The sequence below is a fragment of the Ursus maritimus genome, unplaced genomic scaffold, assembly GCF_017311325.1.
Source record: "Ursus maritimus isolate PB19 unplaced genomic scaffold, ASM1731132v1 scaffold_19, whole genome shotgun sequence".
NCBI classification, from domain to species: Eukaryota; Metazoa; Chordata; class Mammalia; order Carnivora; family Ursidae; genus Ursus; species Ursus maritimus.
In genome coordinates, this window is record NW_024424341.1 from 56,315,835 (window position 1) to 56,342,025 (window position 26,191).

General features: G+C 45.0%; 1 protein-coding gene and 1 pseudogene across 7 annotated transcripts; one reads left to right on the forward strand and one right to left on the reverse strand.

Annotated features, from left to right (window-relative positions):
• Positions 1–809: 809 nt before the first annotated feature.
• Positions 810–25,785, reverse strand: CARD8 (caspase recruitment domain family member 8). 7 transcript variants are annotated; one of them, XM_008684502.2, is made up of 12 exons: positions 25,656–25,783; positions 20,456–20,578; positions 19,161–19,283; positions 17,641–17,784; positions 13,733–13,788; positions 11,453–11,603; positions 10,660–10,889; positions 10,322–10,584; positions 6,961–7,086; positions 6,472–6,613; positions 5,379–5,423; positions 810–1,573 (listed from the first exon to the last, which is right to left on the reverse strand). In XM_008684502.2, the coding sequence occupies exons 2-12, from the start codon at positions 20,497–20,499 to the stop codon at positions 1,308–1,310; spliced, it is 1,590 nt and encodes a 529-aa protein (XP_008682724.1). In that variant the 5' UTR covers positions 20,500–20,578; positions 25,656–25,783; the 3' UTR covers positions 810–1,307. The 7 variants fall into 7 exon arrangements, with proteins under 7 accessions (XP_008682724.1, XP_008682721.1, XP_008682723.1 ...); XM_008684499.2 differs by lacking the exon at positions 25,656–25,783 and adding an exon at positions 24,223–24,299; XM_008684501.2 differs by lacking the exon at positions 25,656–25,783 and adding an exon at positions 23,807–23,866.
• Positions 13,849–16,933, forward strand: LOC103657089 (annotated as a pseudogene).
• Positions 25,786–26,191: the final 406 nt, after the last annotated feature.

Genomic DNA, 26,191 nt, shown 5'->3' on the forward strand with positions numbered 1-26,191 from the left:
TGATCCACGGAGCTGTTGCATGAGGTTGGAGGTACACATTCCTGCTACCAGACTAAATACCAGCGGTAAAATGTTTTCTGCCAACGTTTGTATTTGCTTCCACTCCTGAGCTCCAGTCCAACAAAGGACTCCATCATTCCAATATAAATAGCAATAGATACAATGTTAAAGACACAGCATATTAAAAAAAAATTAGTGGTTGTGACTGTCATGAATGTCCTCAACAGAGAGGTTTTGTAAGCCTTCCTGGCTTCCGCTCTGAGCAAGTCACATGGCAGATGTAATGTTCCCTGGAATTGCTTCTCACAGGACGCAGGAGAATTGGTCTCCCCAGGGGTGCCTGGGTGGCACAGTGGTTAAGCATCTGCCTTCGGCTCAGGGCGTGATCCCGGCATTATGGGATCGAGCCCCACATCAGGCTCCTCCGCTATGAGCCTGCTTCCTCCTCTCCCGCTCCCCCTGCTTGTGTTCCCTCTCTCACTGGCTGTCTCTCTCTCTGTCGAATAAATAAATAAAATCTTTAAAAAAAAAAAAGAATTGGTCTCCCCAGGCCCTGTCAATCACAAACACACCTGCCCTTGCCTTCCTCTGCCCAGCTTTCCAAGAAATGTGTCAATGGATGAAATAGAAATGTTTTTTAACCTGGCTTAAAAAACATTTAGTATGGGGGCTCCTGGGTGGCTCAGTCATTAAGCGTCTGCCTTCCGCTCAGGGCGTGATCCCAGAGTCCTGGGATCGAGCCCCACATCAGGCTCCTCTGCTGGGAGCCTGCTTCTTCCTCTCCCACTCCCCCTGCCTGTGTTCCCTCTCTCGCTGGCTGTCTCTCTGTCAAATAAATAAATAATATCTTTATAAAAAAAACATTTAGTATGAATATTTCTACTCTCTTCAGATATTCTTGAGGATAAAACATTAGGATACAGTAATGGGGATCTGACAAGTGACACATCAGTCCTCCATAAAACCTGTGGGATGGGTAGGTATTACCTGGGCCATTTTGTCTTGGACACTGAACTCAACGATCACATGTCCGTTTATCCATTTTCTTTCTTTTGCTCTTTAAGATTTATTTAATTTATTTGAGAGAGGGAGAGTGGGAGGAGACGCAGAGGGAGAGGATCTCAAGCAGACTCCAAGCTGAGTGCAGAGCCCAACTCAAGGCTCAATCTCATGACCCTGAGGTCATGAATTAAGCTGAAATCAAGAGTCAGACACTTAACTGACTGAGCCACCCCAGCTCCCCTGTTTATGCATTTCCAATGGAGAACACTGGATTCTCTCTTCCCGAGTGTCGTCCTGAGTCACCGCTATAAACTCTGCTGGCTGAGGTAGGACATCAGGTAAGGATCTCTTTGATTCAGGCTTTTGAAGAGTATCTCCAGGGCCTGGGGCCCTTTCCTCTCCACCATCTTCAGCAGGGTCTCATTCTTCCTCTGCTGTATCGGCAACTGTTGTACCAGCTCCTTCTCCTCCTCGGTGAGGACCTCATTGTCCTGAAGATCATCCAGTATTCCATTCAGGTCCCCCAGCCTGGCTTGCAGGTGCCGGCGGTGCTCCTTCATAAAGGCCACAACTGGGCAGAAGAAAGAGTTGCAGACTCAGAAAGGGATAGCTCACTTATATGGTTCAGGACCTACACTCAGTGTAAACACATAATTCTTTTATGTTGTTTTTTTTTAAGTAGGCTCCATGCCCAGCATGGAGCCCACAATGGGGCTTGAACTCAAGCCCCTGAGTCAAGAGCTCAACTGAGATCAAGCCACACACTTAACTGACTGAGGCACCCAGGTGCCCCTTAAAGACAGAATCCTGTGTGGAGATATTGCTTATTCTCTTTTACATGTTGCCCAGATCTTACACACATACCCTCAGGGTTCCCAGTCCATTCTCAGGGGTCTATGAATTTAGGGACACTCAATGATCTCTCTTCTTCAATCCCATCCCCTCCCCTCCCCTCCAAGCTTTGAGCACCTCTCCTTCTTTACTTTCTGGTTTTCACTGGAACCCTAGAGAGGGCTCTATCTTGCCCTACATTCATCTGTTTGTCCCTCTAACAATGTTCAAGTTCATACATTGGTAAGCATGATGCCAGAGGTGCCAATGAACTGACTAGCTCCCCATCCTCAAGGGTCTTGTGATAAACTGTGTAGAAAGAGATTTAACGGGTTAAGTACAACACAGAAGGGACAGGGAGCACTGGAGAGAAGAAGGTACTTTGCATCATGCTGACTCAGGGTTCATGTTGGTACCCATGCATAATACCTGTGTGACCTTGGCTGAAACATATTGCTTTCGTGTTCCTCAGTTTCTTCATTAAAGACATGATTGCCTTTTCCTTTTTTTTGAGAGAGAGAGAGAGAGAGAGAGAGAGAGAGAGCCAGTAGGGAGAGCAGAGCAGAGGGAGAGAGAGAGAGAAAATCTTAAGCAGACTCCATACCCCGTGTAGAGTCGGAACCCTGAGATCATGACCTGAGCCGAAATCAAGAGTTGGTTGCTTAATCGACTCAGCCACCCAGGCACCCAAAAGGGTGATTGCTTTCTATATACAACTCATGCCTCTAGAACGTTTGTTCTTAACACAGTGGTGCAGATCATTAATGTCCAGTCATCGCAACTGTAACCAAACAGCTTAACTTAATGACGTGATTTCTCTGAAGTCTTGGTGCTTCTGTTGAAAAGTCATTGGAAGTGTACGTTCGGTGACTCCTCAATTTGAATGAATGAAGTTCCTCTAACAGAAAAATTCTCAGCTTAACCTATTCTTGCTGCCTCAGTTGTTTTCACGCCCATTTCTTTAGCAATTCTATTCAATCTTCTTAAATGGACATACACTTCACTTTTTTCCTCTCTCCAGGATGCGCTCTGAAACTTTTTCAACTCCCTGAAGGTTAGATCTGAGCCTCCCATCTGATCGTCTCCTAAATCCCTCTAATTTTCCTTTGGAACACGTACCACAACTATAGGTTGATAAGTGCTGTGAAATCAGCTTCGTTGTTTTCACCTGCTGGACCAGAAACCCCATGAGTGCGGGGTGTGTGTCTGTCTCAGGCTACTCTCCGTACAGGATTGCTACTTCATGGCCATGGCCATGTTCCGTCTGACACTCCTCCGTGATTATCTGGGGAGGCCAGCCAATGTGTATTGACAGGGCTCGACAGAAGTGGTGAGTATGAAGCACAAATATACGTACCCTGAATATGCAGCATGCTACAGGCATTCAATAAGCTGCACTTGTCATCATGATCATTTTTATCACCATAATTCCATAAGAGAAGAACGCAACCATAGCCTTTGGGTCAGAAAGGAGGGAATGACTAGACCTTAAAGCAAAGTCTTCACAGAAGAGTTAGTATCAGAGGAGGATCTGAAGGAGTAGGATTCTGGTATTAAATGCAAGATGCGACCAGGTCAAAAGGGAAAGAGGGGGAAAGGATGTCATGCTTCACAGTGCATGCTGGCCAGAATGAAGACTGGACTCAAGATGTGGGCTGGCAGCAGCTTCTGAAGAGTCTTGTATAGACAGCAAACGAGGGTCAGTTTCACCCTTCTGACAACAGGTGGCAGCTATCTCTTGCTCAAGAGCTTGTAGACTAGAACATGGACGGCACTGGAGGAGATAATGCGAAGTGAAATAAGTCAAGCAGAGAAAGACAACTATCATATGATTTCTCTCATCTATGGAACATAAGAACTAGGATGATCGGTAGGGGAAGAAAGGGATAAAGAAAGGGGGGGTAATCAGAAGGGGGAATGAAACATGAGAGACTATGGACTATGAGAAACAAACTGAGGGCCTCAGAGGGGCGGGGGGTGGGGGAATGGGATAGACCGGTGATGGGTAGTAAGGAGGGCACGTATTGCATGGTGCACTGGGTGTTATACACAACTAATGAATCATCGAGCCTTACATCGGAAACCGGGGATGTACTGTATGGTGACTAACATAATATAATAAAAAAATCATTAAAAAAAAATAAATAATTAGGTTATTTTATTAAAAAAAAAAGAGCTTGTAGACTAGGAAGGGGAGAGACCTTTTGTTGGTATACACACTCATCACCTACATAAATCCTTCCAATTTGCTTCGTGAAATCATCTTTACCTTATTCTTTTATTCCTTTTAAAGATTTTATTTATTTATTTGACGGAGAGAGAGACAGCCGGTGAGAGAAGGAACACAAGTAGGGGGAGTGGGAGAGGGAGAAGCAGGCTCCCAGCAGAGCAGGGAGCCCAATGCGGGACTCGATCCCAGAACCCTGGGATCACGCCCGGAGCCAAAGGCAGACACTTAACAACAGAGCCACACAGGCACCCCTGTTTACCTCATTCTTAACCAAGATCTGTGGTTGGGTTTGAACCCAATTGCAATTCCAGGTGTGGGGCCTGATTTTCTGTAGCTCGTCTGCCTCTCTGGACCTCCTGACAATAACACCAGCTGGCCAGGAAATGGGTCTGCTGCCCATTTCAAGCCAATGTGACACCTGAGGAAGGAGAGGGATCAGGAGATGCTCTCTCTCTCCTCCTGGGTGACCTGTTTTGAGACAGGAGACCTGTCACTTTGATGTGTGGAGCCTGACAATGAAACCAACAACGTGGAAGGCAGAATGGAGTCCTCTGAATCTTGACTCCTTATTTTTTTAATTTATTTTTTAAATGTGTTATTATTTGTTTTGTTTTGTTTTGTTTTGTTTTGTTTTGTTTTGTTTTAGTAATCTCTACTCCCAAGGTGGGGCTTGAACTCACAACTACCCAAGATCAAGTGTCACATATTCTTCTGACTGAACCAGCCAGGTGCCCTTGACTCCTTACTTTGAATAACTCCTTTCTCTGCTACCTACCAACTCCAAGAACCTTAACCAATTCCCAGCTAAGCCCTGTTCTTAATTTTTACAATACCCTCATAACCCGGCTCCCACTTCCTGTCCATTCCTCACCCACAGTCACCCACGCTGTTCAGAAGAGTGAGTGCATTGCTGCCCACCCTTCCAAAGTCCCCCTTTGCCTTCAGCCTAAGGTCCAAAAGAGTTCAGCCATCATCACCCTTCTGCTTTCAACTTCTGTTTCGTGCCTGCCTCTTGTCTCAGGTGCCCTCCGTCCCTCTAGAGTTTCATCTCCAGCCATATTGAACTACTTTCACTGATAGTTCACCAGATGCAAGATGTTTTCCCCAAGAAGACGTGGTTGCATGCTCAGAGTCTGCATATGAAACCCTCTCACGAATTCACTGAAGTGGATCAGACTCCACATCTGTCTCTGACACCACTCGGTCTTCCTAAATGAAGAGAAGGTGTGATCCCTGATTGAGCCACATCACACCACTCGAAGACCTCCTGACATCAGACTCGTCCCTCCGACTTTCGTGCGGACACTGCACTCACCTGAGAGAGCAGGAGGGGCTGATGCAGCCTGAAACTGGAGCTCCACTAGGAGAGAAGGAAAAGTTGGAGAATGAAATGAGCCATTTACCTTTATTTGGTTTTTCCTTTTTTTTTTTTTCAAATGTTCTGTCGTTGTTGTTTTTTCTTGTATTCTCTATACCCACCATGGTGCTCAGACTCACAACTCTGAGATCAAGAGTCACAGGCTCTTCTGACTGAGCCAGACCGGTGCCCCTGTAGTTTCTCTAGTCTGTGATGTAACGCACTAAAATAATTTAATTCCATTTCCTAAGTTAAGGATCCCATTGGAACATTGATATACTAATGGAACTCAATGAAGTAGAAGGTCACTCGCTGCCCATTAAGGAAATGCATCAGATGAAAGAACACATTTTTCCAATATTCTATTTCTATTTATAAGCCAATATGTGAAGAAAGGTGAAAGGCATGGTAAAATTATCATACTGTTCTACATAAATTATCCTTAGGCAAATGTATTTTAGACACGAAACAGTAAGTGAGCATATTCATCGAACCCTATAATACTGGGATCATTGATAGTGCAGAATTTATAAGTTGAACACACATATAAATTGGTGAGAGATTTGCTGATTGGAGCAACCATTTGGGAAAATCACTAAGGTGTGTTTACCATTGAGCCTTCCACATGCTCTTACATTTTCCTTCTAAAAGCCCTGCTGTTCTTTAAAGGTCTGATAAGTGTTGTGTCTTTCCTTCAGCAGCTGCTTAGTCTCTATGTATGACAACAATTATAAAATTGCCCAGAAGATAGAATTAAATCGACTTTCTGCTCCTTCTGATTCTTGTAATTAGCATCTCCCGTTCAATACCACCTAGGTATGAGACGGTCCAATTCTCGACACCAACGGCCATCCCTATCCCAGGCAAACTTGACCACTGTCAACACTTTTGTTTCAACTCAACATTGACCGTGAACTGGGAGTAGATTTGTTTTCTTCTCTGGGATGGGACCATAAACAGACCTTCTCCTCTGACGCACTTCACTACGACCCGAAAGAGGTGCATAATTTGTTCTCATCCCCCCAAATTTTAGTCTCATATTGTCACCTACCTGGCTTCACCAAAGTGCGCCAAACCAAAGTCTTGTGTCTTTTTTCGGTAACTTCAAGTACGATTGGTTCCTTTATCCTCCCAGCAAAGACTTTAGAGAATACCTGGGTTTCTCCAGGACTCCTGTAGGATAATTTCAACTCCTAGAGGAAACACACCACTTGACTTAAAGTATCAGGGGGTTGAGGGCAGGGTGGAAAGGCCTGTGTGCCTACTGTGAACTGGCCACTGAAATATAATCCATTTCCTATACGGTCTCATGGCTGGTTGGAGGGAAAACAAAGGGAGAACGGTCAACAATTTTTAAGTACACAATTTTAGGAAATAGTATTATCCCATGGAAGGAAAGGTAGCCCAGGTCTTATCAGGATATGGTTCAGAGAATAATCACCTGAGCTACTGACCCTCCACTGGTCTTCCATTTTTCTTCAAAAGTACAAAATATCTTGAAACCTGAGTTCAACTTGAGTTAGATTCAAATTCTACTGACCTGGGGCATTATTTCCAGGTGAGCCGAACCGGACACGATATAACGGGAACCAAAATTCAGGGGGTCCACTGGGGGTGAGGTCTGCAGACGCACACCATGAAACTTAGCTTCTTCATCATCTATTGCCTGCAGAAGAAGAAGCAGAAGCAAATCAGGGGGCAAAGCTAAAAGTAAATAAGCAAAAGTATATATACATATGCCTCTGGACATGAGGGGATGTATTTCTTTTAAGATTTTATTTTATTTTATTTTATTTTATTTTTTTAAAGATTTTTCATTTATTTATTCAACAAATTTAGAGACAGCCAGCGAGAGAGGGAACACAAGCAGGGGGAGTGGGAGAGGAAGAAGCAGGCTCATAGCGGAGGAGCCTGATGTGGGGCTCGATCCCAGAATGCCGGGATCACGCCCTGAGCCGAAGGCAGACGCTTAACCGCTGTGCCATCCAGGCACCCCTAAGATTTTATTTTTAAGTAATCTCTTTACACAATGTGGGGCTCAAACTCACAACTCTGAGATCCAGAGTAGCACGCTCCTCCAACTGCAACAGCCTGGCGCCCCATAGAGAGATGTATTAATAAAGTTTTCCTGGTGCTTATCTCAGAGATAGGGATTTCTTTCTTTCTTTCTTTCTTTCTTTCTTTCTTTCTTTCTTTCTTTCTTTCTTTCTTTCTTTCTTTTTGTTTTTTACCTTGGGCAGCAGGGAAGAATGGGCAGAGGGAGATGGAGAGAGAATCTTCGGCAGGCTCCAAACTCAGCACACAGCCCAACTCTGGGCTCCATCTCAAGACCCTGAGATCAGGACCTGAACTGAAATCCAAGGTCAGATGCTTAACCAACTGAGTCACCCAATCACACACACACACCCACAAAGGATTGCTTTTTATCACAAATCTTTGTATAGTTTGATTTTTCTTTGTATAATGTGGCAGGGATGTCTGAGTGCTCCTCAAATCTGGGGACAAAGAGGATTCCTCATTGTGCCTCGGCAGAGGACTACCCCTGTCTGCAGCTGCATCTATGAGGGATGAGGGTAGAGACGACTTCCCTCCATGACGAGGCTCCTGCTCCACGAGGTGTCCTGGCACCTGCCCACCAGCAAGTAATACAGCAGTGACATCACCCCAGAGACACCCAGAAGCAGAGCAGAAGAGCCCTCAGAACTATCTCAGGAGCCGCCAAAGACACAGACTAGAACTCAAACAACAAAATAATAATAGCATTTGGCAAGTCTCTGCTACAGCTCAGTAGAGAATTTATGGAATTAACGAGCAAGAATCGCTGTCAAAAACAATTACAGTAGATGGTGTCCTTAGTCCAGTTAGTAAATACTCGTGGTGGGTAGTGATCGGGAGGGGGCGGGAGGAGAGAGAAGCTGGTGATGTTCCCCTTCTCCATCTGGATGCTGGATGCATGGTGGGTCCGCTTGCAAAAATTAGGGAGCAATACATGTATCTGCATATTTGATTCATGGTAAAAGAAATCCGCAGATCCATCTAAAGGAAAGGATGTCCAGTGGTGGAACATCAGTTGGACCTGGAAGATCAAGTGGAAGAAAAATTTCAAATTGTATCTGGAGGGAAATCAAACCATAGTGGAACAGAGGCAGGGGAGGGAGGCAGCGGGCTCTCAAGGAGTCACTACACACACGCTAGTAAAGAGTAACAGCTCAGAGGGATAGAAAGAAAAGAATGGTGGAAAGACAGTAATGTGTCATGCCATCTCTGATGAAGAATTATTTTAGGGGAGCCTGGTTGGCTCAGTCAGTAGAGCATGCGACTCGATCTTGGGGTCATAAGCTTGAGCCCCATGTTGAGGGTAGATATTACTTTAAAAAATCTTTAAAAACTATTTTAAATGAAGAGATGCATTTAACTGATTTATAAGAATAAGAGATTGGAACTAAAATAACCAAATACATCAATAGAACATTGATGGGTTATCATTAAGAGCAGATTTCTGCAGATAGTGGGATATATTCCTGTACTTAGCTTGTCTTATGGATTGAAACTGATTCCCTTCACCTTTCTCATTTTTTATAACAGGGTAGGACACACTGACAGAGGAGGTGAGGGAAGATCCCTCCAGGTATGGTGTCCTGGGAAAGGCCAGAGGGAAAGGGATCCGGGACACGACTCAAACCCTGGTCTCCCGCTAGTAGGGGGCAGCTTGTCGCCCCAGGAGGGGGCCGAGGGAGTAAAGCCTGCACAGAATTAGACTTACAACGTTGAGGGTGGGGGGATGAGATCATTTTTATCTCATTGTTTCTGCTGAATCAAAAAAGCGGGAGCAAGTGGCCCTATGAGATTTGGGGTCCGGGAAGGAAGAAGGAGCAAGCATGGGCCAGGCTGGGAACCAGGGTGTGACCAGAACCAAAAGAAGAGTCACATACAACTTTGATTGGGTTTTTGTTGCTATTTTCTTTTCCTGCAGACCCTTAGGAACAGTCATCTTTAGCATCCAGATTAAAATATTTTCTCTTGTATTTTAAATACCCACAGTTACTCACCACCCTAATGCCACCAGGCATGCACCTGTCTCTGCTTGGGCTGTAGGAGAATGAACCAATTGGTCAGAGAATCAAATGAATCTTCCCCAGTAACCTCTCCACCAAGCCTGGTACTTTATCTAGGAAAACAATAGCTCTAGAGCCACAAGGCCACCATGTCTGCTTCAGCACTAACCCAGGAAAGGCTGGGGGACTCTGAGCCTTTACAAATGCATTGGAGGGAGATGCCACTCCCAGGAGGAGGATGACTCCAGAGGGGCGTGTGTGCGCATGTGTGTGTGCCTGTAGTTAATTTAGATATTAGTCGTTTCAAATTCTACAATGAAATCTCTGCATGATTCCTTCTTCCAGTCCCCCATAACTCTTGTGTCCCGTCTTCTTCTCCTTGAAATTCAGCAAAGGCAGCTCCATTTTTAGTAGAACTGAATTCCTATTGCAGATCCTTGCATATGGCTCAAGAGTCAGCACCTACGGATTGACTTCAGGGAGGAGGATGAATGCTTCTATCAGTGAAATCTGTGCCTTGACTTTTCTGTTCAATACAGAAACACAAGGTTCGGGACGCACGGGTGGCTCAGTCGGTTAAGCGTCTGCCTTAGGCTCAGGTCATGATCCCAGGGTCCTGGGATCGAGTCCCCCATTGGGCTCCTTGCTCAGCGGGAAGGCATCTTCTCCCTCTGCCTGCTACTCCCCCTGCTAGTGCTCTCTCTCTCTCTCTGTCTCTCTTTTTCTCTCTCTGGCAAATAAATAAACAAAATCTTAAAAAAAAAAAAAAAGATAAAGAAACACAAGGTCCAAGGTTATCAGCTGATGTACAATTCTCACTTCTTCTCCAAAATCTGCCAGCCTTACCTTTATTAGCGAGGAGTCACTGGGGATCAGGTACAAGTGAAATTTAGTATCTTCAGGGTGGAAGTGATAATAAATCAGTGCCGTGGAAGTGATGGGGACCGAGACACCAGTCCCACTGACGATTCTCAGCAGGATCCCCATCAGAGAGAAGCTGGGGTTTTCCAGGACGGCATAGAAAGGCTCCACTCGGGCTGGCCGCTCTAGGACCATCCCTTCATCCTTAAAATGAGCAACGTGGAACCAAGAGTTATCGACCTCATTTGCTGTAGGACAACGACAAAGGTGATCAGAAAATGTGCCTCCCAACCTTCCCTATGGCTCGCCTCTCCCCTCCTTACCTGGGAGGGAGATGATGTGGGGGAGGTGGATTTCAGTGATGACCCCCTCAGGCTCCACAGAGACATCAAACAAAGGCCCTGCCACCACCCACTGCTTCTCGTGCTGTAACTTCAGGTCCAGGTGCTGACCCCAAGAATCGAACGCAATCCTCACGGTCACTGGCGCTGTTACCAAGAAGCCAAGGCCTGTCACTGGCCACAGATAGAAGCCAGCCATGGGGAAGTGGACACTGAAAGGAACCAGAGTACTAGTCATGCTGGGAGCACACCAGGACTTTGATTTTTCTTTTTTTAGATTTTATTTATTTATTTGAGTAAGTGTGAATGAGAGAGCACAAGCTGGGGGAGCAGCGGAGGGAGAGGGAGAAGCTGAGCAGGGAGCCTGACCTGGGGCTTGATCCCAGGACCCCGGGATCATGACCTGAGACAAAGGCAGACCCTTAATCGACTTAGCCACCCAGGCTCCCCAGGTCTTTGATTTAAAGAGCAAAAGTTCGAGGGATGTGGTGTTCGGGGTTGAGTAAGGTTCAAGACCCACCTGTGACTTTCAACACGTTAGAAAACTCTGGAGAGCTAATTAAGCTCTCTAAGCCCCCCTTTCTCTGTATTCTACATATGTTGAAGTTAAAATACCAACTCAGTTCATAGAATACAGAGAACATTACAAAATTTCCGATGTCTAAGGGATGGATCACGTACCCTATCATATAGGTGTATACGTGTAAATATCATATAGCATACACTTCCTTTATAGTAGAATTGTATTGAAACAATCAGCATCTTCGATTCTTACCTGTATCTGTTTGCACTCTCATCAATCAACTCAATATCCACATGTCCTTCAGGTCCCAGAAACTGATTACTTTGACAAGCTGGTACAGCCCGGGAAGAAAGTTTAGGAGCCCAGAGGGGCACTAGTGTCTTCTCCTCTGACCAAGTCTCTTCTGAAAAATATACATTGCGCATGTCAGATGCGGATTTGCTAGGAAAGGCACAGCCTGAAGGAGTCCTGGATGTTGGATTGCACATGCGCTGTTGGGAATCCAGACATCAGAGAGAAGGGTATGAGGGGAGAACAAGGGGCTTTGGTCTTTGAATCCAGACAAAGAAAGGCACAAGAATGTTCTTGGTTACTACTGAAACTGCACCCCAAATTTAAGAAGGAAGCGAGACTGGACAGCTTTGTTGGGGGGCAGTATTCACCTCAAGCAGGAACCATGGCATCTAAATTTCTACATGGTCCCAAGAAGCAGCTAATACCAGATGCCGGTGAGGGAAGGCAAGCCCATAAAAGGAACAGCATGAAAGTTGAAGAGGCAAAGGCACAGCCGTTCACCCTAGTGTTGGCCAGGATCCAACCAGAGGCACCCCAGACCTGTTCCCCGAGCGTTTCCATCATCCCCCTGGGAGAGCCTTCCCAGCACAACCTGGAGACCCTCCGCACATGTGCTGCTGGATTTCATTCCCACCGTTCAGACTCTAGGCGAGGATGATTTGCATAGAACAAATACCTCTATCCTGGACGACAGAAGTCTCTGATATACTGTGCTCTGACAAAATCGGTTTATCAAAATTTATATATGATGGAATCTCATTTTGCAGAGAGTAGGGATTTTCACAGGAAAAATACAAAGTCTCAAATGGTTCCTTAACCTTTCTCAGCTTTTCTTCTCTTAGGTAAAAGTGCTCTGTATTTTGGTACCAGGCTGTGTGGTACCTAGACAAAATAGCACACAATGTCAGCTGTTCATGTGAATACAGATGAACTCACCTTGTGACCACGTGGCTGGTAAGCACAGGAGCTGGGCTGAGCATCAGGGTACAGCCAACACCAGTGCCCTGCTCTCCTTCAATCTCACGTGGCTTTCAAACTACTTCACACCCAGTGGGATGGTTTCCAACCATGAGCACTTAGTGAAGCAAGTAAGGACAGGGTCTAGGACAGTCAAGCTGGGTTAATTTTCCCAACCCAACACAAAGCATTGGGCTGGTATAGGAGCTGAATTTGTAGATGGAGCCCATAAGAAAGTCCTAGAGGTGAAATGAGGTCATAAGAAAGAACTCTTAATCCAATAGGACTGGTGTCCTTGTGTCCTTATATGAAGAGGAAGAGATACCAGATCTTTCTGTCTGTCTCTCTTTCTGGATACACAGAGGAAACGCCATGTGAGGCCCAGGGAGAAGGTGGCCATCTACAAGCCAGGACCAGAGCCTTCACCAGAGACCAAATCTGCCAGCACCTTGATCTGAGACTTCTAGCCTCCAGAACGATGAGAAAAGTAACATATGTTGTTGAAGGGCCCTAGTCTGGGGTATTTTGTTATGGCAACCCTAGTAGACTCAAGCAATAGGAATGTGTCCCAGCCCAAAGCCAGTCAGAGTACAAATGTCACAAAGCCTCGAGACCCTTAATCACACATTGCTTATTTTTTGAAGTCTTACCATGGATAAGGGTAAAAGAAAACAGGCCCCTTTTAATGAACCCAAACACAATCCACTGCTGTCACACCTCCCCTCCTACCTGGAAGATTTCTCACCTCTCAGTTTGCTTTATTTGTCTTTGAAATAGTCTGTACCATCCACTCATAGAGTTTTCATGGATAATAAAAAAAGACTGTGTTTAATGTCCCTAATAGAGGGTTTGGAATATGGAATCCATTCCAGACATTATATCAAGATTACAAGGACTTCACATTCCCATTTAAGTTGTAGGGAGGATGGTGTTAGACGTAAGAAAAATTGCTTTTGATCATCACCACCACAAAGGACTTCAAGACTGTCTCCTCCAGGTAAAACCACAGGTCTTTTCCATCAGCCCACTACACGCCCCTGGCTTCATCTCTATATTAGCCAATTACCTGATTCTTTTTTTTTTTTTAAGATTTTATTTATTTATTTGACAGAGAGAGAGACAGCCAGCGACAGAGGGAACACAAGCAGGGGGGGTGGGAGAGGAAGAAGCAGGCTCATAGCAGAGGAGCCTGATCTGGGGCTCGATCCCAGAACGCCGGGATCACGCCCTGAGCCGAAGGCAGACGCTTAACCGCTGTGCCACCCAGGTGCCCCCAATTACCTGATTCTTGTGTCTGTGAAGATTCCTGCTCTTCTGTTTCGGTACTGTCTGGGGCCCTTGAGTTTCAAAAATAAGGAAAGTATTAGAAATCAGTTCACAATGGGTGCCTGACTGGCTCAGTCAGTGGAGCATGTGGCTCTTGATCTTGGGGTCATGAGTTTGAGCCCATGTTGGGTGTGCAGACTACTTAAAAATAAAATCTTAAAAGTAAAAAAAGAATCAGTTCACCCAAAAAAGTAAAAAATAATAAGGGGGATGTGATTACAAGCTAGACCTGTTTTATCCAAACAATGGCCACTAGCCAGGAGGGGCCATTTAAACATTCAATTAAATTAAGTTAAATTAAATTAAATTAAATTTCAGCTCCTCAACTGTACTATCCACATTTCAACGGCTTATACCTACATGTGGCAAATGGCTACCGTATTGGCTAATGCAGAAGAGAACATCTCCATCATCACAGAAAGTTCTACTGACAGTTCCAATAGACTCTCAAAAGAGAGATGACTTCGATAAAGAGAGATTTGTTAACCAGATATATGGAGATTAGAACTAAGGGGATCTCTCAGACCAAATGTGTCTTGACCATTCTACCTCTTCTCCTGTTATACTAGTGTCCATACCTAACTTCTTTTATTTAAATTTTTCTGATTGGGAAGGTGTCCCTTCAGCTGGTGATAGTAGCAGGAGCGGAGGCAACACGGGGTTGTGTGACCATCTGGGTTTGGGAGATGATTGCTGGTATTTCTGAATCCGGTGGGTATGATGGCAAAGGAGGTCTGAGGGGCAATACCGGAGGGCAAGTTAGATGCATGCTACCCACTCTGAGTCCTTTACCGTGGAGTCCGTTCATAACCAACAGAGTACTGTGAATATATATGCCCCATGTGGCTAAATGCCAACAGTGGTTCGAGAAGAATGTTCCAAATGAGTTTGCAAATCTTACCGCAGAAAATTCACAGAAACAAGAAGCTGGACTTAGTGAGGGTCAAGGCACAGCAGGGGAAGAGGAAGAGAAGAAAAAGCAGAAGAGAGGTGGAAGGGATGAAATAAAATTAAAAAAAGAAGACAATACCACAAAAGGTTGGTATCGCCAAAATCCCCAGAGTGGAAAAAGAAATATGTAACAGGAGTGTGTGGCCTTGCGACTCTCGAAATTGATCCCAAAGAAGCACAGAGAGGGGCACCTGGGTGGTTCAGTCCATTGCCTGTCAGACTCAATTTCGGCTCAGGTCATGATCTCAGGGTTGTGAGATCGAGCCCCAAGTCCGGCTCCACCATCACCTCGGAGTCTGCTTGAGATTCTCTCTCCCTCTGCCCCTCACCCACTTGTGCTCTCTCTTTCTCACACACACAAATAAATAAATAAAAGCTAAAGAATTTTTTCAAAAAACAAATAGAGATTTTTTTTTCTTTTTGCTCAAAAATTCTCCTGTGGTGCCTCAGTAACAGGAGAGGATGAAATCATCATCCAGGGAGACTTTATAGGTGACATACTTGATGTCATTCAGGAAAAATCACCTGACATAGATGATGATGGCATTGAAGATCTTGGAGAAGCAAAGAACTGATTTTTGGAAAATGTGTCTATATTTAATGATTGGAAATAAGAGTTGATATGGCCAGAGGGAGGGAGGCCTTTTAAAAATATATATATTTATCCTACAGTCAAACTGTAGACTACCCTTACCCTTGGCATTTGCACTGTTCTGGATGAGACTGCTTGGGGTTTTTTTTAACTGCCAAACCTAACAAACAGGGGAGGCTGCCGTGCTTATGCATGAAATAGAATTTAGTCAAATAAACATTTGGGGTCATTTGGTATAAATTAATCAATTAGTTAATTAATTAATTAAAATGGCTCTGATGGTGTCCTATGACTGTTGGAATAAAAACACTGAATTAGGGGCGCCTGGGTGGTGCAGTCGTTAAGCGTCTGCCTTGGGCTCAGGGCGTGATGCCAGCGTTCTGGGATCGAGCCCCACGTCGGGCTCTTCCGCTAGGAGCCTGCTTCTTCCTCTCCACTCCCCCTGCTTGTGTTCCCTCTCTGGCTGGCTGTCTCTCTCTGTCTAATAAATAAATAAAATCTTAAAAAAAACAACAACACTGAATTAGTCATTGACTCATGGGTGGAGTACATGCCCACATAGCAGTCGTCCCCAAACTTGACTGCACCTGGGAAGCTTTAAAAATACCCCAATACACGGGTCACCTCCCAGACCCATTAAATCAGGGGCTAGAGGTAGGACCTCAGCATCATTACTTTTAAAGCTTCCGAATGATTCCAATATTCAGCCAAAGTTGAAAACCATGATCTATAGCGTGACCTAGTGGTTCACAAAGCCAGCACCTGGTTGTGAGAAATCTGCCCCTAAGGCAGGTGGTATTTTCTGGATGAAGACAACCACCTCAATCCAATCTCTGTCTCTGGGAGTTGGAAATGTGGAATGAATGCAGACCAGGGGAATCAAAGGACAAGAGTCCTAGCTCCTAAGAAGGGGTGTGATGAAAGAGGAACAAAGCACTGATTTCTGTGGGTACAGTAGTTACTGCATGACTGATGCCATGGGATCATGAAATGTCATCTAATTTCAGTGACATTTCTTAGATTCTCTTCATTTCTTGCTCTATACCTGTCATCCTTGATCCCCGGATTCCTTACATATTCCTTGATATGTCTATTCACATCCACATGAAAGGGACTCACAGAGAAATTGATACATAGACTAAGGCTAAAAGGAACAAGTATTTGGAGAACTGGAGTTAAAGAAAGAAACTGTAGCTCTTTTCTCAAAAGGATTTTGGGCAAGCATGCGAGACAACCTTGACCTGCCCTCCTAAGTCCTGGCGCTACGTCTGAGGCTACAAAATCAGTCACGGATTATGTCAGCCCCATGCAAAGCACTGAGGGTAATACACCGCCTTCTGTTCTCTTATGGTGCTTGTGCATGCTGGGTGCCAGTGGGTGGCTGGGGTTGCATTTAGGAGGTGGGAGGAAGCCACTCGTGAGTGGGAGCCAGCTCATCCGAGATGGTGGGATCTGATTGTTAAATTTTCCAGGAACTTTGTGGCTAGGTTGTTAAATGTGGTTATTATAAAAAATTAAATTATATAATATTTTCATTTAAATAGACTTATCTAACAAAGGTAATGAATGCTAAAAATTTATTAATTTCTAACTATTTTACTATGTCTTACTATACTCTGTGCTTTTTTTTTTAGTTTGTTTATTTATTTATTTTTGTAATCTCTACACCCAAGTGGGGCTCGAACTCAGGGTCCCAAGGTCAAGAGTTGCTTGCTCCACTGACTCAGCCAGTCAGGCACCTCTATACGCTGCCCACTTGAAGTTACTTACATCTATGGTATCTGTGTGGTGAAAATACTCTGTAATGGTGGGATACTGCATATCTATTTCCAACGCCATGTTCAGGGACATCATGTTGGTCGTTTGAAATCCACCATGATGGAATGAGTCACCCCACAGAAATTGGCAAACGGTACAAATAAAGGCTCTCCCCCTTCCCCTGGGGAACTGGGGTGCTGAGTATTTCCAACACACCACTTCAGGGACCCCACCCCATCCTTCAGCCTCAAGAGCAGGCAGGTGCCCAGAGCACTGAGTTGGTTACTTGGGTTGATTCCCAGCTCAGCCAATGACACAAGGATCTTTGCACCAGTTACTGCCTTTTTGGGTACAGCTTCTTAAGATGCCTTCCTGGAAGAAGAGGTGGTTGGCCTCTTTCAGAAATTTCTGGGTTTGTTGGTAAGACTGGATAAGCTCATTCATTATCCCCCCGATTCCTGTATAAATGACCCTAATCCCCTGATCCTCATGTGTCCCTGTGATATCGAGGAACAGAATCCAATACTACCATCAGCTTTCCCCATGTCATCATTCCCCTTACTTGGAAACAGCTTCTTTACCGGACCGAGGTCCAGGAGCAATGATGTACTGTGGGGGCTCTACTGTTACCGTTTCTTCATATTCTGGGGAAAACCAAAGCCGGGAGCTTACTTCCGACGACGTCTTAAAAGTACTGCAATACCCACTGGAAAGCAGAAGGGAAGTTGTGTAATGAATACAGCAGCGACGACTGGTGGCAGGACAATCTCTGTAGCATGACTTTATGTTAAAAGCCCTAGACCCCACGCTTTGTCTTCAGGGAAATCTACTCTCAAACCCCCATGACTCCATCTCGCCCCTTGTTATAACATATTCAACTGAGTCTCTATGTCCCACTCAACATTGCTCTCTCCATCCCAGGGAAGCAGAACTCAGCGGATTCTCAGCACCTAGTACTTGCTGTAAGGTTTTGTTTCAGAACAGGCTGTTGACCTAAGTGACCTTGTTGAGAATTTTGGGGAGAAGAGAAGATTCCTAGCTTATGTTCTGCGTTCATCCATCATTGGTGCCCAAGAGAATGGGACCCTAATGTGATCGATCGAAATTCCCGGACATCAGTGAGATTATGTATGTGCTGTAAGAACCCAGGTAGTAGTAGTGCTCCTCTTCTGCCTCTTGCCTCCACATGGTGAGGGACACATGAGAATGCTAAGGAAATGATGGATATCAGGCTTATTTCCTTCTTCCACGGGGGATCCTCATCCAGATATGGAACAGGAAAGCCCTATGTTAGGTGCTTTCTTCTTCTTCACACTTGAGAGCTGGGCTCTGGTCTCCCTCGGCTGGCTAGGATCAAGATTGAGGGTTAGGAACAAGGGAGTTCCTTTGGGCCAAGATCTGCACTATCTGATATGATAGCCACTAGCCATGCATGCCTATTTAAACTTAAATTTTAAGTAATTAAATTTGAAAATCAGCTCCTCATTTGAACTAGTCATATTTCAAGTGCCCAAACACCACAAATGGCCAATGGTTTCCATATTAGACACTCTGGATATGAAATCTGTCTATCATGGCAAGAATTTTATTGATAGCTCTGACCTTTATCACCTATTACAGTCCAGTTGACTAGAGACGGGCATTGGAGTATCTCGCATTGGTTCTACCAAATAAAGTGGATCTTTAAGAAGGGGTGGATAGACAAAGCAAGACTGAGGAATTCTTCTGTTCATCAGCAATATTTTCTAGCCTGTCAAGTATTACCTTGATCAAAGTCTGTATCTGAGTTAATAGTGCTGAGTCAATGTCAATTGCCCGGTTTTGACAATGACTATTGTTATCAAAGATATTATCATTAGGGGAAGCTGGGTTGCGTGTACATTTTTGTCACTTCAGTACTTTTTTGCTACTTCGCGTGAGTTTTAAACTATCTGAAAATAAAAAGTGATAATGATGAAAAACAAGAAATAGGCTGATTTTTATGCAAATAATCTAAATGTCTTTGCTGTTCATGAATCTCTGTGAGGCAGAGGACAAGATCCAAAGTCTCCCATTTTTCCTTACTGTTTATATGTCCCTTACCTATCAGACGTTAGACAGCTTGTGCCCCGAGAAGAGAAAGGGACCATCAACGTTTGACCTGATGAGTCAATGGGCTCTGAGGACCGTTTCACTCTGCTTGCCCACCAGCAGCACCCACACAGCCTGGGGAAACACAAGGGAGTTGTAATTTCATTATGTGCAAGGAACTTGATGGTGGGAGGGTCTCTTCACTGTGATGTAGTGCAAGTAACACAAATCAGATGTTCCGTCTTAGAGACGCGCTGTCTGACGTCTACCCTGGGATCCACTTATTTCACGGTGTTAACTCTTCCTCTGTCTACACTCAGCAGACAGTGATGGCATCTCAGGAGGAAGCCTCATTTGATCCCCAACCTTCATGTTCACACATATATATGTAACACCTGGTAAGACGGACTATAGATGCGTATATAACTTGTATAACCGTATGGCGTACTAGGGGGCGCCTGGGTGGCTCAGTCGTTAAGCGTCTGCCTTTAATTCAAGGCGTGATCCCAGGGTCCTGGGATCGAGCCCCACATGGGCTCCTCCGCTGGGAGCCTGCTTCTTCCTCTCCCACTCCCCCTGCTTGTGTTCCCTCTCTCGCTGGCTGTCTCTCTCTGTCAAGTAAATAAATAAAATCTTAAAAAAAAAAAAAACACATATGGCGCACTAGTAACGTAGGGGGTGTGAGAAGTTCCTGACTGCTGTGCTATCAACAGGAGGGAACATTTATAAAGTTGCACGACACTAGATGAATTATACTTCCCTCAAAGAAATATCTCTTGATTTAGTGTGAGTTTGTGGTGACCAATGGAAACCAAAGAGCAAGAATCCACAGGCTGGCACCGCCATTTCTTGGAACTTACATTCATGTCAAAATTGTGGCTTCACTCTCTGAGTTAAATATCCATTTTCTGACTTTTAAATAAGGATATAACACAAATCCATGTGATGATTAATTATAAAAAGGTAATATGACTCAGTACCCAAGCTAGAAAACATTAGGTTCCCAGAGAAAATAACTCACTTCAGTGACCTCCATGTGCCCTAGCGTGTGGGGATTGTACACAGAGTCAAGGTTATATTACCCCACCTTGGAGAGAAAAAGTCAAAGTAAAACATCTGGGTGCCCAGGCAGGTTTTCCCCTTCTGGTATGACGAGATGCATGAATAAGTAAAAATGTAAGCAGAGCCTTTTTTTAAAGGAAAAAAAACAAAACAATAAAGCCCATAATACTCAGTATTTAGTGGAACAATAATGAGCTACACAGGAATCAAAGCCGTCAAGAGCCCTCGAAGGGTAGTATACATACCGTCTCCATGTCAGAGAACTACTCCTGACTCTGTCAGAGGACATCTCCTGGATCTTGTCCTTAAATGTATCTTTTTCCGTTTATCAGCCGCTGTGTTTATCCCCTGCTATGTCTCTATTAACCCTGAGAAAAGAAATGAAAATTGTATTCAAGGAAGTTGGAAGAACTTCCAGGTAAATGTTAGCTGTTATATTTCCACACGCTAACCAAAGTCGCTTATTGTCCATTCAAAACAAAATTCATCAGTTGAATTGTTTCCAGTAAAGCAAGGCACTTGGGAGAGAGACCCAGAAAAGATTAGGAACTTTAAAAATTATGTTATTTTATTTTATATAAAACTGTCTATGTGCAAATACAGAAGATACAGAAATAACTCCCAGATCAGAGAAGGGATATCACCAAGATGGCGGTAGAGGAGACCCCAGCCTCCATGCCCCTCATGAAAATCAAGAATGACACAGCCATCCACAAACAAAAACAGCTCTGGGAGACATCTGGAGTCCACAGAAGAATTTGCACCAACACAGTGGGACAAAAAAACTGGAGAAAAAATACACAAAACGGGAAGGAAGAACAGCTTCATTTCCCCCACACCACCTCGAAACTTATAAGCTATGGAGTCGACTTTGTTCCTTAAATCTCACGAACCAAAGTCTGCTAGCTTCAGACTTGTCCTCTGCAACCCCCCACATGTCTCTCGGCCTCCAGAGAATTGAGGAGAGTCAGGGCCTGGCTCTGGATGAGGGTTTGACTCAAGGGAATGCTGGGGCTGCTTTGATCCTCCACCCAGACCATTAAACTTTCTCCACAGCATCAGTAAGGCTGTTTCTCTTTCTTATCAATCGTGTGTTTCCTGGAATAGCACTTTTCATTTCCTTCGAGAACTTTCCATTGCATTCACAACTTAGATAATGGGCACAAGAGGCCTTCTTTTGGCCTGTCTCAGCTTTCGACATTCCTTCCTCACTAAGCTTCATCATTTCCAGCTTTTGATTTAAAGTGAAAGATATAAGTGACTCTTCCTTTCGCTTTCACACTGAGAGACCATTGTCGGGGTATCAATGAGCTCAATTTCAACATTGTTGTGCCTCAGGAACTAGGGAGGCCGAGCAGAGGGAGAGACATGGGGAGAGGCAGGCCAGTGCTGCAGTCAGAACCCACACAACATGTACTGATTAAGTTCACTGTCTTATAAGGGCAAGGTTCACTACAACAGTAATGTTTCAGGATCGCAGGGTTCTTGTCTGACAGAGTCGAAGAATGAATCTCGCAGACACAAAAGGGTGGACTGCAGTGAAAACTTATGAATTGAAGGCAAGAGCAGAAAGGAAAGAAAAAGCTCTCTAGAGTGAGAAGGGTCCCAAGTGGGTTGCCACTGAGGGCTTTTAGGTCCGGTCTTTTATTGAAACCTCGAGCAGGAAGTTTGTGGTCTTTTTCGTTAAGTGCATCTAGCGCCTGGGAAGAATCATCTAGAGTCCTGCTGAGTAAACATGCTATTTTGCTGGGGCGCCTGGGTGGCTCAGTCCTTAAGCATCTGCCTTCGGCTCAGGGCGTGATCCCGGAGTCCTGGGATCGAGCCCCGCATCGGGCTCCTCCGCTGGGAGCCTGCTTCTTCCTCTCCCACTCCCCCTGCTTGTGTTCCCTCTCTCACTGGCTGTCTCTCTCTCTGTCGAATAAATAAATAAAATCTTTTTTAAAAAAATGCTGTTTTGCTTATTTCGTGTGTTGTTCTACCATAAGTCCTTGGAGACCCACCAAAGAGGCAGCCAAAGCTATTGTGTCAATTACTCCGAAGTTTAGCTCAAGCTGGCTAACTTAGGCAAACGACTTTTAAAGACAATCAGAACTAGGATTCAGCAACCACAAAAGAGGGTTATTGAAACATAATTTCTCTCTATAATAATCCTCATTTTTAGAGACCACCAAATCAAGACCAATTTGTTTGCAAAACAAGTCCAATTTTAACAAACTTGGTTGAATAATTTAGGTTAGCTCAGCAAGAAGAGCAATTGGCTGTACAGATCTTTTAAAATTTGCTTTGCTGGAAGTTTTATAAGGAATCTCTAGGTTGAACTCTTAGTAGCCTCTCCAGGCCAGAAGCCAAGCCAAGTACTTGCCATCAGACACGCCTGTAATACCTATAGATTTGGGTGAATTCCTCTTCATGAGGTCCCCAAAGTATCCTGAGGTTCCTGCACCTGCCAGGAAGTGACATTCTTTACCCACCTGGAGAGGCCGCTGGGAACTTCAGAAGCAAGGTTATCAGGCCAACACTTCCAACGGGCTTTATGCCTCCATGGTTCATGAAGTCAACCTCAGTGCTCTCTTTTTTTTTTTTCTAAGATTTTATTTATTTGAGAGAGAGAGAATGAGATAGAGAGAGAGCATGAGAGGGAGGAGGGTCGGAGGGAGAAGCAGACTCCCCGCTGAGCAGGGAGCCCACGAAGGACTCCATCCCAGGACCCTGGGATCACGACCTGAGCCAAAGGCAGACGCTTAACAACTGAGCCACCCAGGCGCCCGGGACATGTAACATTTAAATAATTAGAATGTTAAGCGATGACCTTATTACCAAAACATATTAAAAATTTAGGAATCGCATATCATCTCTAGACTAGCTAGAACATTTACCCAGACAACATAACCAAAGGCTTATCATTTGTTTGCCGGTGCTTTCCAGGCAACTTAACACACCAAATAAAAAGCCTCATTGGTCCAAAAGACTTCATTTGTAATTTAAATCTTGGAGAAGATTGTTAAAAACCTCAGCAAGTGATAAAGACGGAAGCCTAAGTAGGATTACAGATCATTATAAAACCCAAAACTTAATTATTTATTGGACCAAATGACAATAAGATTCAATATGTAGGGTCATATAGTTGTTAGCAAAACTGAGATCCTTTAATTCTGAGAAGTTTTAACTAAGTGATCAAAGACCTGAAAAGACAAAATAGAGAAACTGGTTTTCCTGGGCAGATAAAGAAAAGAGGGAACAACCTTGTTTACATTTTCTCATCAAGAGTAGACCAACAATTTAGGAAAACTTGTCTTTTGAACAGAGAGAAAGCAGAATTTCAATCTTTTACCGGTGTAGCTTTAAAATCCATTCATTTCAATCTTAGTCCATCCTGACCTCATCTGAAATTTTTTTCCGGGACGCCTGGGTGGCTCAGTCGGTTAAGTGCCTTCCTTCGGCTCGGGTCATGATCCCAGGGTCCTCGGATCGAGTCCCACACTGAATCCCACATCAGGCTCCCTGTTCGGTGAGAAGCCAACTTCTCTCTCCCTTTGCCTGCTGCTCCCCCTGCTCTCTCTCTGTCAATAAAATAAATAAAATCTTTAAAAACAAACCACGGGGCGCCTGGGTGGCGCAGTCGTTAAGCGTCTGCCTTCGGCTCAGGGCGTGATCCTGGCGTTCCGGGATCGAGCCCCACATCGGGCTCCTCCACTGGGAGCCTGCTTCTTCCTCTCCCACTCCCCCTGCTGTGTTCCCTCTCTCGCTGGCTGTCTCTCTGTCACATAAATAAATAAAACCTAAAAAAAATAATAAAATAATAAATAAATACCGCAACAAGAGATCATGAGCTTATTTGACCTTCAGGAAATATTGGTAGAATAAAAGTTTCCACATTTAATGTTGATAACTTTCAAGACCTATGTTTATTTTAATTAAACCAACAAACTTAAATTAGTTAAGATACCAAATTATATCCACTGGGGTTCTTTTTTAGAAGCCAATCAGTTTGTTTCCCATTGTTGATTTTTACCTGAGACACTGGTGGGAAATCTGAAGTGAACGGTGTCCACAGGCCAGCTGCACCCAAGATGGCGCAGAAACAGGAAGAGGAGGCGGGAGGAGGCAGAAAAAGAAGGTTTCCGGTCCTAAACCTTGTCAGCTCAGGAAGATGAGCAGCCGCAGGCTTATGCTAATTTGTTTTTCCCCCAAAGTGAAATTAGGCAGTCCATTCCAGGCCGGAGAAGACAGGGAATGTGCCCGAAACAAAGGGACTTTTGGCCGCTGTTCGGGAATATTCTGTAAAGTCCCCGGCCTGAGGTAGACTAACCAGAGACAGTGGGTTCCAATCATAGCCACTAACCCGGAAATGAGGGAGAAGCCCGAGTACTTATTGGGACAAGCAGTGAGGGAGAGGGAGAGGGAGAGTCAGCATCTCCTTGGCTAGGGCGGGCCTGGGTTTATTCTGAGGGGGTCTTCTTAGATAATTATCATCCTGGGGCGCCTGGGTGGCTCAGTCCTTAAGCATCTGCCTTCAGCTCAGGGCGTGATCCTGGGGTCCTGGGATCAAGCCCCGCATCGGGCTCCCTGCTCCACTGGGAGCCTGCTTCTTCCTCTCCCACTCCCTTTGCTTGTGTTCCCTCTCTCACTGGCTGTCTCTCTCTCTGTCAAATAAATAAATAAAATCTTGAAAAAAAAAAAGAATGGATACATCAGTCATAACGCCATCACCACATTAACCTGATAAAGCAATTAACGGGAACTAATTAGGGTGCGAGGCTGGCTCCGTCAGTAGGAGTTCAAGCCCCACGTTGAACGTGGAGTCTACTTAAAACAAAACAAAATAAAAAAAACAAAGAAAGGGGCGCCTGGGTGGCACAGCGGTTAAGCGTCTGCCTTCGACTCAGGGCATGATCCCGGCGTTCTGGGATCGAGCCCCACGTCAGGCTCCTCCACTATGAGCCTGCTTCTTCCTCTCCCACTCCCCCTGCTTGTGTTCCCTCTCTCGCTGGCTGTCTCTATCTCTGTCGAATAAATAAATAAAATCTTAAAAAAAAAAAAAAGAAATCGATGAATAGTGCAGGAGGATTAAGTCCAGTTTCTGGACAGCAGCTGCCGCTGGGGGCTCGATGCCTTCCAGAGGGAGCTCCCCGTACAGCCTCTGTCTTCTTTAAAGTAGCTTATTGTGCACGGGGTCTACTCCATTGAAAAGAAAGGTTTGTGTGAGGATATTATAAATTCTGCAAAAGTGAGTTAAATTTTGCTTTCTTCTGGCTGGCATGCCAGCTCTGGCTGGCTCAGATCTACCCACAATGACCTTGGCTTCTGGAGGTCACGAAAACCCACTTCCCCTGTGTGGCTGATTTCCAAAGGAGTTTAGAAGTAGACAATCTGCTGCTAAAACTACTCCCGTCTGTCCCTCCCTCCCCTAAGGCCACACCACCGCTCTTTTCAGGCGGCACTTACCAATGGAATCTTGGTTTCCCCTGGATCTAGAATGGAGAAGGCAGAGCTGGTGGCTCGGCCATCCCCAGGCTGTTCTCGGTTCTGTTCATCTGGGGAAGGAGAACCCGAAAGCGAAGGGGACGAGGCTGAGTCAGTTAAGTAGGGACCTCCCCTTCTTAAATGAAGAAACACAACCAGGGGGAGTAGCAGAGAGAAGGAGAAGCAGGCTTCCCGCAGAGCAGGGAGCACGATGTGGGGCTCGATCCCGGGACCCTGGGATCATGACCTGAGCCGAATGCAGACCCCTAATGACTGAGCCACCCAGGCGCCCCAATTTTATTTTGTTTTTTAAGATTTTGTTTTTAAGTAATCACTACACCCAAGGTGGGGCTCGAACTCACAACTTGGAGGTCAAGCATGCGCGCTCTACCGGCAGAGCCAGACAGGCACCCCACTGATACTCAAATTTAAATGTTTCTATAAGGGGCGCCTGGGTGGCTCAGTCATTAAGCGTCTGCCTTGGGCTCAGGTCATGATGCTGGGGTTCTGGGATCAAG

What these genes read in the sequence shown, in the direction of transcription:
- CARD8 (XM_008684502.2), bottom strand. Translation starts at nt 20,499, where the DNA reads ATGTCCTCTGACAGAGTCAGGAGTAGTTCTCTGACATGGAGACG. An exon ending in GTGACTCCTCGCTAATAAAG is followed by an intron (nt 7,087 to 10,321) that starts GTAAGGCTGGCA and finishes CTTCTTCTGCAG; the next exon opens with GCAATAGATGATGAAGAAGC. An exon ending in AGCCCCTCCTGCTCTCTCAG is followed by an intron (nt 1,574 to 5,378) that starts GTGAGTGCAGTG and finishes TCTTCTGCCCAG; the next exon opens with TTGTGGCCTTTATGAAGGAG.